Consider the following 13,881-nt stretch of genomic DNA (forward strand, 5'->3'; position numbering starts at 1 on the left):
TTTTGTTTGTTTTTCTAAGGAATTTTTATTTTAACTATAAATTGATCCGCCCTTTGCTAAGTACATAATAATATTTAACAAATTTAATAAATAAAAAATAAAATATATTTTTATATTTTTTTTAACAAGGATAATGATTGTTGAAGTAAAAAACATAAAAAATTAAATAAAAATAATTATAAATAGTACTATAAATATTAAATAATTTGGTATCTTATATTGTAAAATTTATTTGATTAAAAAATATAAAAAAATAAAAAAAATAAAACAGAAGTGATAAGTGAACACATTATTAATTTTTTTTAACGAAATTAATTTAATTAGAAAACATATAAAATAAAAAATTAAAATAAATCATTAATACTATTCGAGCTTAAAATGTTAATTATTTGAAATTAATTGTTAATTGTGAATATTATATTAATCAATAAAATGATAATTTAAATATTATATTTAAAATTTTACAATTTAAATGTTATATTAAATATATTGTTATATTTATTTATATTAATCCTAAAAAAAATTTGGAGTGTATCAATTATAAAACAAATTTATGATGTAATAGAAGTTAAAAAAAAAAAAAACCAATATGTGGGACATAAAACGACGTAATCCTTGGGTTCCGATACGCTTTTGCGCCCATGGATTCCAATCAAGAAAGGCGAATAAGAAACGAAAAAGAGATACAGAGATGTGAAATTGTGAAGCGACTTTCCGGTCATTCAAAATCAAATCATCATGGATCAACTCAAAAACGATGCTACTCTTTTTCCGTCTCTTCCATCTTCAAATCCTTCCGTCATCGAGTTTCGTCAGCCCCCTATAGATCCGCGCGTTCCCTCCACCACCCGTACCCAACCTAAATCCAGGTCAGGTTTCTCTTAACTCCAGTTCTTTTTTTTCAATTGTAACTTCCCACTTGAAAATTTAAAATTTCGTTTCGGTGTTAGTTTAACTGATTGTAATACTTTTGATTTTATGTTTTTGCAGCCAAAGGGTTGAAGGGGAATCCAAGGATTGCGTTGCGGCGAGAAAACTTCAAAAGGCTGACCGTGAGAAATTGAGAAGGGACCGTCTCAATGAACATTTTCTTGAGTTGGGAAATGCACTTGGTTGATTTTGAACTTTCTTTAAAACATTCAATTTTATAATCCCAAAAAAAAAAAAAAATTCAGTACTAAATTAAGAAATTGACACATGCATGTGTGACTTAAGTTGTTTGGTCTATAGAGTTTCATTCGAAGACATGGTTTCTATTTTCATATGTTTAGTAGTATATTAGGTTCGAGGTGTTGAAGTTTGGTGCTGCCAAATGTTCCCAGGTTATGGGGACAAGGCTGGATTTTTTATGGTATTATTGGAGAAGGTTGTGGAAATCAAATAAGAATTTAGTTAAATTGGGATTTGGCTAATTGAGATCCTGCAATGAGCATATTATTGATTGAACTTGTTTATAAATTTTGAACGGTCATGCTTATTTGTTAGCACAATCCAGATCCTGATAGGCCCAAAAATGACAAAGCAACTATCCTTACTGATACAATTCAATTGCTGAAGGATCTTGCATCTCACGTCACCAAGCTCAAAGCAGAGTGTGCTAGGCTTGCTGAAGAATCTCGTGAGGTGATCTTTGATCTCTTTAAGTATGGTGCTTAGTTTTGCACAACTCCTTTGATAGGGATCTTACATGGTTGTTTCTTTCTTTTGAAGCAGTTGACACAGGAAAAGAATGATCTCAAAGAAGAGAAGGCTTCCCTAAAATCTGATAATGATAATCTTAATATTCAGTATCAGCAGAGGATCAGGACTATGTTCCCATGGGCCGCTGTTGATAACTCAGTTGTCATGGCCCCTCCTTATCCATTTCCAATACCAATGGCAATGCCTCCTCCAGGAGCTACTCCTATGCATCCATCAATGCAGCCATTCTCTTTCTTTGGGAAAGAAAATCCTGGGGTCATTCATAACCCCTGCTCCACTTTTGTCCCTTATATGACTCCTAATACCATGGTTGAACAGCAGTCAACAGAGCATGTTGCTCAACCTGCACAACCAGGCAGCCAGTCCCATACTTCAGGCAAACAGGATTCGAAAAACAAGTCTTCGGGGGAGGGCAAGATTGAAAAAACTGTGGATTCAAATGATGTCACTACTGACCTTGAGTTAAAAACACCTGGTTCTACTGCAGTTCAGGTTTGTTTGGAGTGTTTTAGTATGGTTTGTACTTTGTAGTGGTACTAGTGGATACAATATTTCATTATGATTGTAAGATAATTTTAGAGTACATGGCTGAATTAATGGTGTATATCTGCAGGATTTATCATCAGGGCAAAAAAAGCTGAAGAAATCTTTAAGGAAGGAAAACAGTAGTACAGAAGGGAGTTATTCAAGTAGGTGTTCTTCATCTTATAGTGCACAGGATAGCTCATCCAATAGCACGGCTGTTGGCAGAAAGGCTGATGACCTAGATGGGTGAAACGATTGGCAAATGCCTGAGCCAGGTTGTTTGCAACTTCTGCACATCATATTTTCCTTTTATTCTATGCTCTAGTAGTCCCTAGTTTTTCCTCCACTTTAGAATCTAATTATTTGCCTACAATCTGAAATCACTTTTCTATCACAAAGCCACCAAAGGTAATTGCTGTTATGAAGTAGTTCAAGGTTGGGTTTTACATCCTGCATCTCTCTTCCTTGAGATGGAAAGTATGGTAGTGAATGGTGATGATCTTCTGTGCCCTTTTTTTCTGGGTATAAGATGTTTCTGTGGTGGTATGAGTAATGTAGGAGTAGATAAAGAAGAAAATATGGGTATGGTTGATTTGTATGTAATTTTTTTGTACACAAAGGTCATACTTTATACATTCTAATTGTGTCTCAAGTATTTGAAAAAGTGAAAAAAAAAAAAGAAAAAGCTCTCATGTCTGACATCCTAGTCAGGAAAATATCATATGGTTGTTGACGAAACACAGATTACTGGTGTGTAAGTCATAGTTCTATAGCATGTCCATGTCAATTGATTTGTTTTACTCATTTGTTGTTTTTGCTACTAAGTATGATCTAGCTATGTGGAGATTTTGTGCTAGCTGTCAATAGAGCAATATCATGCGTAGTTAAATATATCTCTTGCTTCTGGTTCTATATGGAGAATGTTGAGTTGTAAATGTTTACATGTCTGTGAGTTTAAATGTCAATGGCAGTTGCTGCTTATGTGGATTTTGTTGGAGTTTATTCCCTTGCTAAGTGAAAACATGGAAGACTGAGAATTGTTGGCAAATTGCTGGTCTCGAATGCTGAAGACTACAGAAGCTGTTATCGCATGAAAGCACTTAGTTTTACGCATGCCTCCCTGTCTGCTTGCATGGTGGTTTATAGCCACCCTGATAGGAATGAAGAATCTTCATTTTAATTCTGAGTTACAATCTTAAACTGAGTGCTTTACTAAGTTTGCTTCTTTGACTTTAAGCATGATGGGATGACCTCCGTCGGCATTTCGCTATATTAAACCAGGCAAATAAGCTCCATAGCAACCCAGAAATTTGTTCTAAAAGAATGCGGATGGTCTTCAATCTTCATCTCATTCATTCACTTATTGGTGGCAGGTCATGGGTTGGGTTGTATGCTGGACAGAAATTGGGGGAAGTTGGACCCATACTGAACCAATTTATCTTTTATTGAATGAGACCATCGACCAAAAAACAAAAGTTCCCATGTTATTTTGTCAAATGCTTCAAGCCAATGACGATGAAGACCTTTATAAGGATTTGGATGAGTAGCACCGGCTTATTGTATAGCAGTACAAACAGGAGCAAGCACAAAAAGCAAAAGTGGTTGGCTGGTTATTAGAAAGAATTAAAGGAAAGACAACAGGAGGTTGCCTACCGTGATCGCACTCTCTCAACCGTTTCCCTGGATGTTATACTGCGAGTGTGTTGTTTTGAAAGGGTGATGACATGTACATACGTGTACGGTACCCTGAACTCGTCACCACAGATTCACTAAGATTCAAATCACTTTATCTACATTCTTCTTCACTTGTGTTAAACACGTGGCAACAGGAGAAGGATTTTCAATGCTGTTCAGATATTATCCCACCAGTACCAGCAGAGGAGAGCTATGAAAATCTAACAAACAGTTTAAATGGCATCGTCTCCTCCGAGCTATGATTTAACCTTTGCCAAGATGTCTTCTCGTTGAAGGGCAGCTACAACTCCGATTCTAGGAACCATGGAATGTCAGATTTTTTAGGTCAAGATAAATACTAATTCCAGCGCTTCCCATTTTCGTGACTGCACGTTCCCCTTTAATTGCAATTTTTATTTATTTAATTTATTAAATAAAAATGACCTTTTTATTAACTTTTAAAAATCGTATGCCATGCCATCTGATGTCACTGAGCGTGCGTTTGCACGCGTTCGAAAGCCGCGTGAGGGTACCACCTCGGTCCTTGACAACCCTGCGATTTAACAGTGAGCAAAACATAAATCCAAAGTGAACAACGCATCTGGCAGGAAAAAAAAAAAAAGTGAACACCACAACTTTAAAAGCTCATCACCCCCACTTTACCCCAGGGAAAGCCACATCCCATAAAACTCAGCCACACCAAACTCAAGAAACAGCCTCAGTTGAACATGGCATTGGTATCTACAAATTGCACACCGTTCAGTGGACTTCGCCGATCATGCTCCAAACTCGACAAAACACATTCTCAATCATTTGTTCAACAAGTCAACTCTCAACTCCGTCTCTCCTCTTCTCGCAAACCTTGCAGAGCTGTTATTGCCATGGCGGGCTCTGGAAAGGTACCCTTATGTATTTTTTTAGATCTATGTATTTTAGACACTAGAATAACCCACCGCTACCCTTTGTTTTTGTGTATATATTTTAGCCGTTTTGAGGTAATGGATAATGTATAAGATGACGTTGGTATATTTTTATTGTTTGTCACTTAAAGTTTAGCAATTAAAAAAAAAGGAAAGGTTTAGATATTGAAACTAGAAAACAATGGGCTAAACTGCTTCATTTGTCATTAGGTGCTTAAGTAAGTGGGCAAATGAACTAGTAATCTTTGTTGAGAATATGTTTCTTTCCTTGTAAAGAGTATAAGCATCAAGCAAAAGGGTTTTCTAAATGCTCTTTGCTAACTTCCATGGTATTAGTAGTTTTTTGCCCTCTATTTGGTAATTTTTAACTAATCTCTCGCTCTTTCTTGTACTTGCAGTTCTTTGTTGGGGGCAACTGGAAATGTGTAAGTGCCCTTTCTCACATATATTATGCTGTCTTTATTCTCTATATCAATTCTTGGTTTTCTTCTACTGTCAGTGGTTTGTGTCATATATCATGCATTCATTGACTCCGTTAGCATCTTCACCTACGTGTTATCCAACCAAATCTTCTGAAGTTTTTTTTTCTCCTTTTAGGTCTTCCTTTAGAGTTTTCGTGGTTATCTAATGTGGAATCTTCTTGCTAAGCTTGTTTAAGTAATACTTGTCACTTTGGTTTGTTATGACCTTTGCACCAAGTACACTTGTGATTTTCATGGTGATTTTGATTTCTTCTCTTTACCTCTCTCTCTCCCCATTTTCTTTTTATTATTGTAATTATTATAAATCAAAATGCTTTCCTGTTATTGTTAATTTTGTGCCTTTTCCAATGATTTATACGTTCAAAAGTTTCTGTGACTCTTTGTAGTTCAGATTCTTCAAGGTTGTCACGCTCTGCTAACTCATTTTGTGAATATATTTTGCATTTTTTTTCTGTCAATATAAATTTCACACTCTATTTGTTGTTATGCTGGGTTCTTTCATGTGGTACAACTCTTGCATAGCTATTTTATTCATTCTCTAGTTTAATTTCCTTAATTGATAGTTATTTTTCTTCTTCTAGAATGGAGCAAAAGAATCCATCACGAAGCTTGTTTCTGACTTGAACAGCGCAAAGTTGGAGAATGATGTTGGTAATTTACAGCCTTTTACTTTGCAATTTGTGTTAGATGCTAATTCTATTATGGAACTGGGCTTGGGGTTTATATCTGCTAAGGGCTAAAAGATTTGCAAAATGTTTGTGAAACTGCTGTCAATGCTATCATTTTCCATATGCCCTCCTAGATAAATGCTAGTTCTTGTGCTTTCCTTGAAGCAATTTGCATAATGTTTCTTAATTCTTTCTAGATGCCATGTAGTTTTGTATTCATGAGGCACATTAATATCACGTTAAATGTTATGAAAATTGCTGATATTCATACTTGCTTGACAGATGTTGTTGTGGCACCTCCCTTTGTTTATCTCGATCAGGTGAAGGCTTCATTAACTGATCGAATTGAGGTATCTGCTCAGAACTCTTGGATTGGAAAAGGTGGGGCTTTCACAGGAGAAATCAGGTTAGCTAATTTTTTCTTGATAAGCAGAATGTGTGAATTTTTCATAGTTTTGTAGCCTTTAAAATAGTGATATTGGCTTTTAACCCCGCATCTTGGGATTATAGAACCACATCAGTGTTGAAATTATATGTGGAAGTGCGATGGATAGAATACTTGTTCTGTTTTGCTGCACTGCTTCATTATTGCTAACATACGGTCTCCTGTTCACTGTGTATTTCTTGCTTGTGCAAAAGGGGTCTGTGGCTCAACTGTAGTCTACCTCTGAAAATATGTATACAGGAGTTACTTCTGATGCTTCCTCAATGTGCTTAAATTTGGTTCCTTGATGCCTGTATAGTATTTGTTCTTGCTGGTGGGTAGGTTTCAACTTATTCAGTTAATGTCATTATTAAATAAATATTTTTATCTCACTTAGCGCAATTAGTTCTGTTGATTTCTTGGGAAAACCAAAACAAAAGTAGTTGTTCCTGTGCTATCCATTTCTTCGTTTAAGGTGTCGTTATTTTGAATAGGCCCTATTGTTTCAGATTAACAGAGCATCTGTTATTTCATTTGATCTGTTTTTCAAACATAGTGGAAGCTAATTGGTCACCTTCTCCTTTTTGTGGTTGTGGACTTTTTTGTCTACATATGCCAACTTGTTTGATTGAGTCACTGCAACTGTATCTTTGTCTTTAATATAATTCATCTGATTCTTTTCATAGTGTGGAACAATTGAAAGATATTGGCTGCAAGTGGGTCGTTCTTGGGCATTCTGAACGCAGGCATATTATTCGTGAAGATGATCAGGTAGAGGTGTAGACACTTATGTTCTTTAGACGTGTCAAAGGGCATAGCTATTTATGCTAATTAATGCAAAATATGAAAAGATTTAGAACTGACTGAAGATTTTGTTGTCTTCAGTTTATAGGAAAGAAGGCTGCTTATGCTTTGAACGAAGGTCTTGGAGTAATAGCTTGTATTGGCGAATTATTAGAAGAAAGAGAATCAGGCAAAACTTTTGATGTTTGTTTCCGGCAACTGAAGGCTTTTGCTGGTAAACTTTCTTAACCTTTTTGTGATTTGTCACTTTCTCTGCTCAGGAATTATCATTTTTAGGTTATCTTGGGAAGACTAATGAGGAAAGGACTGTGACCTAACTCCAATGATTCCATCATTTGCAGATGTTGTGCCCGGTTGGGACAATATAGTTATTGCTTATGAGCCTGTATGGGCCATTGGGACTGGTAAGGTGGCTACACCCCAGCAAGCTCAGGAAGTACATGTAGCCATCCGCGATTGGCTAAAAAAGAATGTTTCTGAGGAAGTTGCATCTAAAACACGTGTCATATATGGAGGTAGCTTGGATACTATATCTTTCTTAGATGTTGTCACTATGTTTTGTTTAGATCTCATGCCATTTCCTTGCAGTTGGTAACTTGTGTGACATAACGTATAATATATTTGTGATTTATGATATGAAGTGAGTGCTTCTATGATTGTATATTTGACTAAGGATCCTTGTTTCTTTATGCTGGCATGATATCATTGTTTGTTTGAAATTATTTGCATGATTGTATTTGTGTAAATGGAAGAAAGCGGAATGTACTTGCCTAAATTTAGTTTCAGAGAGTATTCTTCATATATCCCCCTTGCCACGATTTGAGGAGGGGATGGTGTATTACTATGCCAAGTTTGATAAGTTGTTTTGGGGGAAATCTGAGGCTGATTTATAAGAAGACAGTGCCAGCAAAGAGAGTATTGATATTTTGTTCTTACAGATAGTGTTTTCAATTACATTAAACTTGTGAGAATGTCCTATATTTCTTGATCAGATGGTGGTTGTCTGTCACTCCCTGCAAGCTAATGACTCCTACATCTCTTTTGCAGGGTCTGTGAATGGAAGCAACTGTGTTGAGCTTGCAAAGCAAGAAGATATTGATGGGTTTCTTGTTGGTGGTGCTTCCTTGAAGGTATATTCGGGGCTCCTGCTATTCATTCTGTTTCATATGTTACTGATAAAATATGACAATGCAATGCTCAGAAGAGAGCTTAGGATACTCAATATCTATCAGTTGGGGCAGTGCTAATGATTACGTTCTAATCTTGGTGGTGCAGGGGCCCGAGTTCGCTACAATTGTCAACTCTGTAACATCCAAAAAGGTTGCTGCTTAAATATATGAAGCGGATTAAAGTAACAAATAAAGGGCAAAGAGGCAAAGAGGCAAAGAGGCAAAGAGAAGCTATTTCAGGTTGAAGCTTCATATTACCTGTGAGTTAGTGTTATCCAATGGAGTTTTGATTACTTATTTTCTTTTTCCCCAAAATGATTGGAAAAATCTGTTGTTTCTTTCTCATGTACTATTTGTTAAATTTCTTTAAAATGCTATGGGCACCATACATAATTCACCGACATTGGGAGAGTGTATAGGGTTGACCGTTTGGCACTCCAAATGCTCACTGCTACATTCTCATTTGCTCGTGTGGTTGTTGGAAATTCTGGATGGAACCAAGGAAGATACCTGTTTTCCTAGTATCTAGAACATATGATAGTTTTCATCATTCAATTTTTGATTCCGTGATTTTAGATGTATTCCACATTTGAGTTTATGCAAATACTCCGAAGGACTATACCTGTTGACTACCGCCCAAGGCAGCTGCTTTTTGATGTCTGTTCAAACATCATTCGACATACATATGAGCTCTATAGCCTCCACATTGGAGAGCCAATGGTTCCAGCTGGGTGCCTTATATGGCATGAGATAAGTTCTCTTTTAGAAGTTTCTCAAAAAAAAAAAAAAGTTACGAAGAAAATTAATGGTAACACTGATTACGTGCAGCCTCATTCATGAGGCTATAAATATTTAGAATATTTCATGAAGTTAGTAATATTATAGCGTTGGTAAAGTGATTATTGGAGTTCAGCGTTTCATATGATGGGAGGCAGATATATTATCTATGGCAGTGATATGGAATTACAAAGGGAAAAGCATCATTGTTTTATAATTTAAATTCAGTTTCAGTACGACTGACAATTACAGTATATTGGCAGCCAATCTTTCAACACCCATGTATGTGATTATACCTCTGGAAAATTTTGCCATGGAAGGGGTCTCAACACCAGGAATGTGGTTTGTTGAACACGCCGAGAGTTACTTATTTCCCTGCTGGCTTTTCCCTTATAATGGCAATGCTCTTTTAGTTGCATAAGCTTAAAAGATGACAGTTCCAGGCACCTCTCTTAGTGCAAGAATATAATTTGATACCAGACACTTGAGTGTCCCTTAATCTAATGAAAAAGTTGTTCAGAGGGGCGTCAACACTCAAAGAATTTATGCCAAAGCAAACCTTATGGACTATATCAATTATCAAAGCAAGCTGCAAAAACCAGCTGATAACCCCTGAAAGTGTTCGAGTCCTCTAGTAGAGAGTAAAACAAAGGAATGGAGTGGGTCTATCCTAGGAGAAGGGGTCCACAGTGGAAACAAGGGTGGACAGGCCAGACCCTGTCCTCCGTTTCTGCACCACCTATCCCATTGCTTACCATTTTTGGGATTGTCGTTGTCTTGCTATGGCTCTCTCAGTACACAGGCTACAAGGCCCGGTTACATCATACGGCAATAAATTTCCAGCTATTCATTATTATTTTGCCAATTCTGTTAATCTTCTTCATGATCTCATTTTCATCCAGCGGAAGGCTAGCTTTTTGGCAGCAGCGTCTGGAGCATGAGACTGTTCATCGATCCGGGGGCTCACCTTGGGGCATTGCTATATTGGTGGGTGTTCTACTTGTGCTGCTTTGTTATCAATCTTCATTTCATTCAAAATGGCGTGGACCTCTCTAGAGGTCAAATTAGTTAGCTGTAGTAAACTAAGAAAGAAGACTCGTGATTAAGATGTTGGCTTTAAAGTCCATTATATTTAAGACACGTGTGCTTGTGTATGTTTCTCCGGTTTGTTTATTAACTATACCAGCACTTCTTTGACAGAAAAAATTTTTTTAAAGTAAAAATATTTAAATTTCGAATTCAAAATTTAATTAAATTAATTCATATATTTATTCTTATAAGGTAACATCAAATAAATTTAAAATTCAAATTTTCGTATTTATAATATTTTTTCTTATATCTAGACTAATCTCTTTTATAAAAAAAAAAAAAAATCTAAATCCCTGGTTGATTGTAGCATTTAACTTCACTTTTGTCCTTATAATTTGCTTGAACAGAAGGTTAAGGTATCGAAACATGTTCTTTTCTCAATTCAAGAGATTGTTAGAAAATGTTGAGAATTCAGCACCTATCAAACACTTCCCTGATAAGAAAATTGAAAAGGCCATGCCATCGATTATGTGACTTGAATTAGCACCGACCCTTAAATAATTGATAAATTGTTGCTACCATCAAGGCTTAAAAACAGAAACAGCTCTTGTCCCATGACTCAAAAACCTGATACAAAGCCTGGAAATGTGAAAACGACGTTTAATTTGGTCGACAAATTGAGAATTAACACCGGGATTACCGGGATTCCCAGATAAATTCTGGAAAGAAACTTTGGTTTTGGCCACTAGGGAGGATGCCACTTTTGAAATTGGTTTTGGTGGTGTCACGGGTCACAATCCATGATTTAGGAAGTTGAATAAATTAAATATCCTTGATTATTCCTCATACGTCACTTTTTCATTTGTTTAATACTAGTAATATGAAATTTTAAATTCGAAGTGCATCAGAAGGATCATGGTCCACCTGCTTATTGGTGCCTTTTAGTTTGTTACTATTACTTTAGAGAAATGGGAAGGCAATGATATTTTCATCAGCAAAACACTTAAAATGCATAGACATGATTCATTTAAATATGATTCAGCAAAATTATAGTACTGTATTTTTATATGATTAAGTATTTTTTTGTACTCCTTCATTTTTTATTTAAAATTATCAAAATTTTAATTTTAATCTCTAAAATTAAAAGTTTAATATTTTATTATTAACACATTAAAATTTCATTCATTGTCCTCGTTATCCTTCAACTTTGACATCCCTCAACTTTGATGAAAGCAATAATTAAGAATGTTTTTGCCTGGTCTTATCATCATTTCCATGGCCAAATTATTGTGTGACTAGTGAATTTTTTTTTCCCCTTAAGAACTTCACTAATGATTTTCTTGATACATAAGTTACTGATAACTTGTCTTTAGAGAAATTAACAAGTTCTAAGCAATCAAGAAATTACCTCAACTTGGGCTTTCCTTCAAACTCAGGATTATGTTTGCTTGAGGCAGTGCTAGAATAGTTCCTAATCTTTTAATCTTGGACTTTAATAATCATTTCAGATCATTCAAGAATACTCAACTGATCAAATACAGTTCCCAGGTTTATTTGAGGAAAGAACTGAAACAACATAAGCTTCAAGGTTATACCACTCAATTTTCTCAGAATCAAATATTGGGGGGGCTGATTTTTCTGGAAAAAACTATCTTTATTCAAACACATATATATGATCAAAAGAATACTGCTGTATTAATCTATGTTAACCACTTCAACCATCAGAAACTATCTATCAAACATGTATGCAATTCCCAATCTTACAGCAACTTCCTCTTTTCTATTTTGCAGTGTTATTTACAATACAACTATATATGGTAGCATACATACTTATCTTCGATCTAATAAAGGTACCAGTTCACTAAATCACATATCAAACTGCTAATAACCCAACCGAAGAAAAGAAATTCCAACATAGTTTTTCAAAATATAGTACTATATATAGCATCATACCAGCCAGCTCTCACGAAAAACTGACTGATACTGCACCAAAATCAACAGCAACACAATTAAAGCAGCCACAGCCCATGGTGAGGTACCCTCTGAAGGAAGATGATGAGTCCGGCGGCGACGTTCCCATGGCGATGAACCAAATAGCATATCAGAAGTTTCCATAGATGACAGCCAACGAGCTAAGAGTATCAAAACTACTGGTGTGGCAAAAAGTACCCAACTCATTTGCTCTTCGACAGTTTCCAAAACTGAGTCATAGTTCACGTACCATGATATTCCAAGAAATATCGACGTCAACGCTAGGATTAGCAGAACTGGATATGGCAGAGGACTTAAAGAGAATGAATCAAAGATGGAATCTCCTCTTCTATAATAGGCCATAAAGTGGTTTGTGTTTCTCTGGTGTGTGAACTAAAGAGGGTCCGATTAGAACTGAAGGCCCCGTCTATTTATAGCAAAAATGGGTGTCTGATTTTGTGGTTCACAGCTTAAACGACGTTGTATCAGTGTACTTCTGAACTTAACTGGATTCAGGTTTGAACTGGTAAATGTGTGACCCTAGTGGCAGAAATTAAAGACGGGACAGTGAAATGGAACATACTCTGTGAAATTTGTCTGTTTCTCTTCTTATTCACCGATTTTTTTAGGGTAGGTAACTCTCAGTGTCAATCTTTTGAACGAAAAGACATGTTGATAACCCGCGTGAAAATTAATTCACAACGAAAAATTGAAAGTTTTATCCAATCCAATCCATTTTATTATTATTTTTTTTAAGATTTAAAGTCTACAACCCTCAAAGTCAATACTTAAAACCAGTTGACTCCGTAGTTTGTACGTACTGTAAGCATAGACGAAAAAAAAAAAAAAAACAGAAAGAAAGCAAGAACAAATTTTGGAAAGGGTTAATTCTTATTGTTCTACATAACTTTAAATGGAAGGAATGATCCGTTGATATTAATAAAATATTAAATTTTAAATTTAAATAATTTCATATAAAAATTGGTGTCCGGTGAAATGATTTTTTTTTTGCATCAAAAGAATTAATAATGCCTAAGATATAGACAATATATAAGAGTAACATTTAAGAAAAAGAAAAAGGGGATTTGGCCAGGGGGGATGCTCGATGCTAACGGCTACAAGAACATTGGAATTCGATATGGAAAAGTTATAACAAATCCTTTGAATTTAATCGCCTTTCTACTCCAATGTCTTGAAATTAGCAAATAGCTTTCATTGTGATTAAAAATGTTTTAGTACCATCTTCATTGCTTAACTCCCTATGATTTTATTATAGGTATTAAGTTAATTCTTATGCTATTTTTCTCTTAATCATAACCTTCCAAAGGTTATGCTAAATTTATAAGTCTTGAATTTTGAATTAAATTTAATTAATTATTTTTTAAGTTTGATTAATTTTTTAATACAAGATCTAGTCATAAAATATATATTTTTTAATACGGTAGAAGTTTTGTAAATCAAAATTCTTAACTAAATTATATAGATAATGTTTATTATATCAGATTATGATAAGATAAATAAAATGATATTATGAATAAAATTATATTAAATAATGTCATTTTATATAATATTTAATTTGTGTAAAGATTATGATAAGATAATTTATTTATTAATCAAAATTATTTTTTAAAAATTTATAAAATTAAAATTATAAATATAATTTTTAAGGACATAATAAAACATGTAAATTTAATCTCATAGATTCAAAAAATTATTTTTACTTTAAAAAAATTGAAT

General features: G+C 34.8%; 3 protein-coding genes across 6 annotated transcripts; 2 read left to right on the top strand and 1 right to left on the bottom strand.

Moving 5' to 3' along the window:
• The first annotated feature begins 617 nt into the window (after positions 1 to 617).
• Positions 618 to 4,355, top strand: LOC111308771 (transcription factor bHLH121-like). Of its 2 annotated transcripts, none has more exons than XM_089745584.1 (6): positions 618 to 869; positions 991 to 1,112; positions 1,496 to 1,623; positions 1,714 to 2,193; positions 2,315 to 2,501; positions 3,198 to 4,355. In XM_089745584.1, the coding sequence occupies exons 1-5, from the start codon at positions 739 to 741 to the stop codon at positions 2,474 to 2,476; spliced, it is 1,023 nt and encodes a 340-aa protein (XP_089601710.1). In that variant the 5' UTR covers positions 618 to 738; the 3' UTR covers positions 2,477 to 2,501; positions 3,198 to 4,355. The 2 variants fall into 2 exon arrangements, with proteins under 2 accessions (XP_089601710.1, XP_089601711.1); XM_089745585.1 differs by having other exon boundaries at positions 3,600 to 4,355.
• On the top strand, positions 4,353 to 10,300 carry LOC111308772 (triosephosphate isomerase, chloroplastic-like). Of its 3 annotated transcripts, none has more exons than XR_016328798.1 (10): positions 4,490 to 4,799; positions 5,219 to 5,245; positions 5,884 to 5,953; positions 6,253 to 6,376; positions 7,081 to 7,165; positions 7,280 to 7,412; positions 7,540 to 7,713; positions 8,246 to 8,328; positions 8,474 to 8,627; positions 10,047 to 10,300. XR_016328798.1 is itself a non-coding variant. In XM_022907364.2 (9 exons), exons 1-9 carry the CDS (start codon positions 4,629 to 4,631, stop codon positions 8,528 to 8,530), a joined length of 924 nt encoding a protein of 307 aa, XP_022763099.2. In that variant the 5' UTR covers positions 4,353 to 4,628; the 3' UTR covers positions 8,531 to 8,996. The 3 variants fall into 3 exon arrangements, 1 of the variants encoding a protein (XP_022763099.2); XR_016328794.1 differs by lacking the exon at positions 10,047 to 10,300 and adding an exon at positions 8,787 to 8,996; XM_022907364.2 differs by lacking the exon at positions 10,047 to 10,300 and having other exon boundaries at positions 4,353 to 4,799; positions 8,474 to 8,996.
• Positions 10,301 to 11,933: 1,633 nt separating this feature from the next.
• LOC111308011 (uncharacterized) lies at positions 11,934 to 12,562 on the bottom strand. The gene has a single exon (XM_089745602.1). It carries the CDS (start codon positions 12,505 to 12,507, stop codon positions 12,121 to 12,123), a length of 387 nt encoding a protein of 128 aa, XP_089601728.1. The 5' UTR covers positions 12,508 to 12,562; the 3' UTR covers positions 11,934 to 12,120.
• Between the last annotated feature and the right edge of the window lie 1,319 nt (positions 12,563 to 13,881).

Source organism: Durio zibethinus, chromosome 2 (assembly GCF_047325235.1).
Source record: "Durio zibethinus cultivar Kanyao isolate XHJ-2024 chromosome 2, ASM4732523v1, whole genome shotgun sequence".
Lineage (NCBI taxonomy): Eukaryota > Viridiplantae > Streptophyta > Magnoliopsida > Malvales > Malvaceae > Durio > Durio zibethinus.

What these genes read in the sequence shown, in the direction of transcription:
- LOC111308011 (XM_089745602.1), bottom strand. Translation starts at nt 12,507, where the DNA reads ATGGCCTATTATAGAAGAGGAGATTCCATCTTTGATTCATTCTCTTTA.
- LOC111308771 (XM_089745584.1), top strand. Translation starts at nt 739, where the DNA reads ATGGATCAACTCAAAAACGATGCTACTCTTTTTCCGTCTCTTCCATCT. An exon ending in CGTACCCAACCTAAATCCAG is followed by an intron (nt 870 to 990) that starts GTCAGGTTTCTC and finishes ATGTTTTTGCAG; the next exon opens with CCAAAGGGTTGAAGGGGAAT. An exon ending in TTGCTGAAGAATCTCGTGAG is followed by an intron (nt 1,624 to 1,713) that starts GTGATCTTTGAT and finishes CTTTTGAAGCAG; the next exon opens with TTGACACAGGAAAAGAATGA.
- LOC111308772 (XM_022907364.2), top strand. Translation starts at nt 4,629, where the DNA reads ATGGCATTGGTATCTACAAATTGCACACCGTTCAGTGGACTTCGCCGA. An exon ending in GCTTTCACAGGAGAAATCAG is followed by an intron (nt 6,377 to 7,080) that starts GTTAGCTAATTT and finishes TTCTTTTCATAG; the next exon opens with TGTGGAACAATTGAAAGATA. An exon ending in GCAACTGAAGGCTTTTGCTG is followed by an intron (nt 7,413 to 7,539) that starts GTAAACTTTCTT and finishes CATCATTTGCAG; the next exon opens with ATGTTGTGCCCGGTTGGGAC.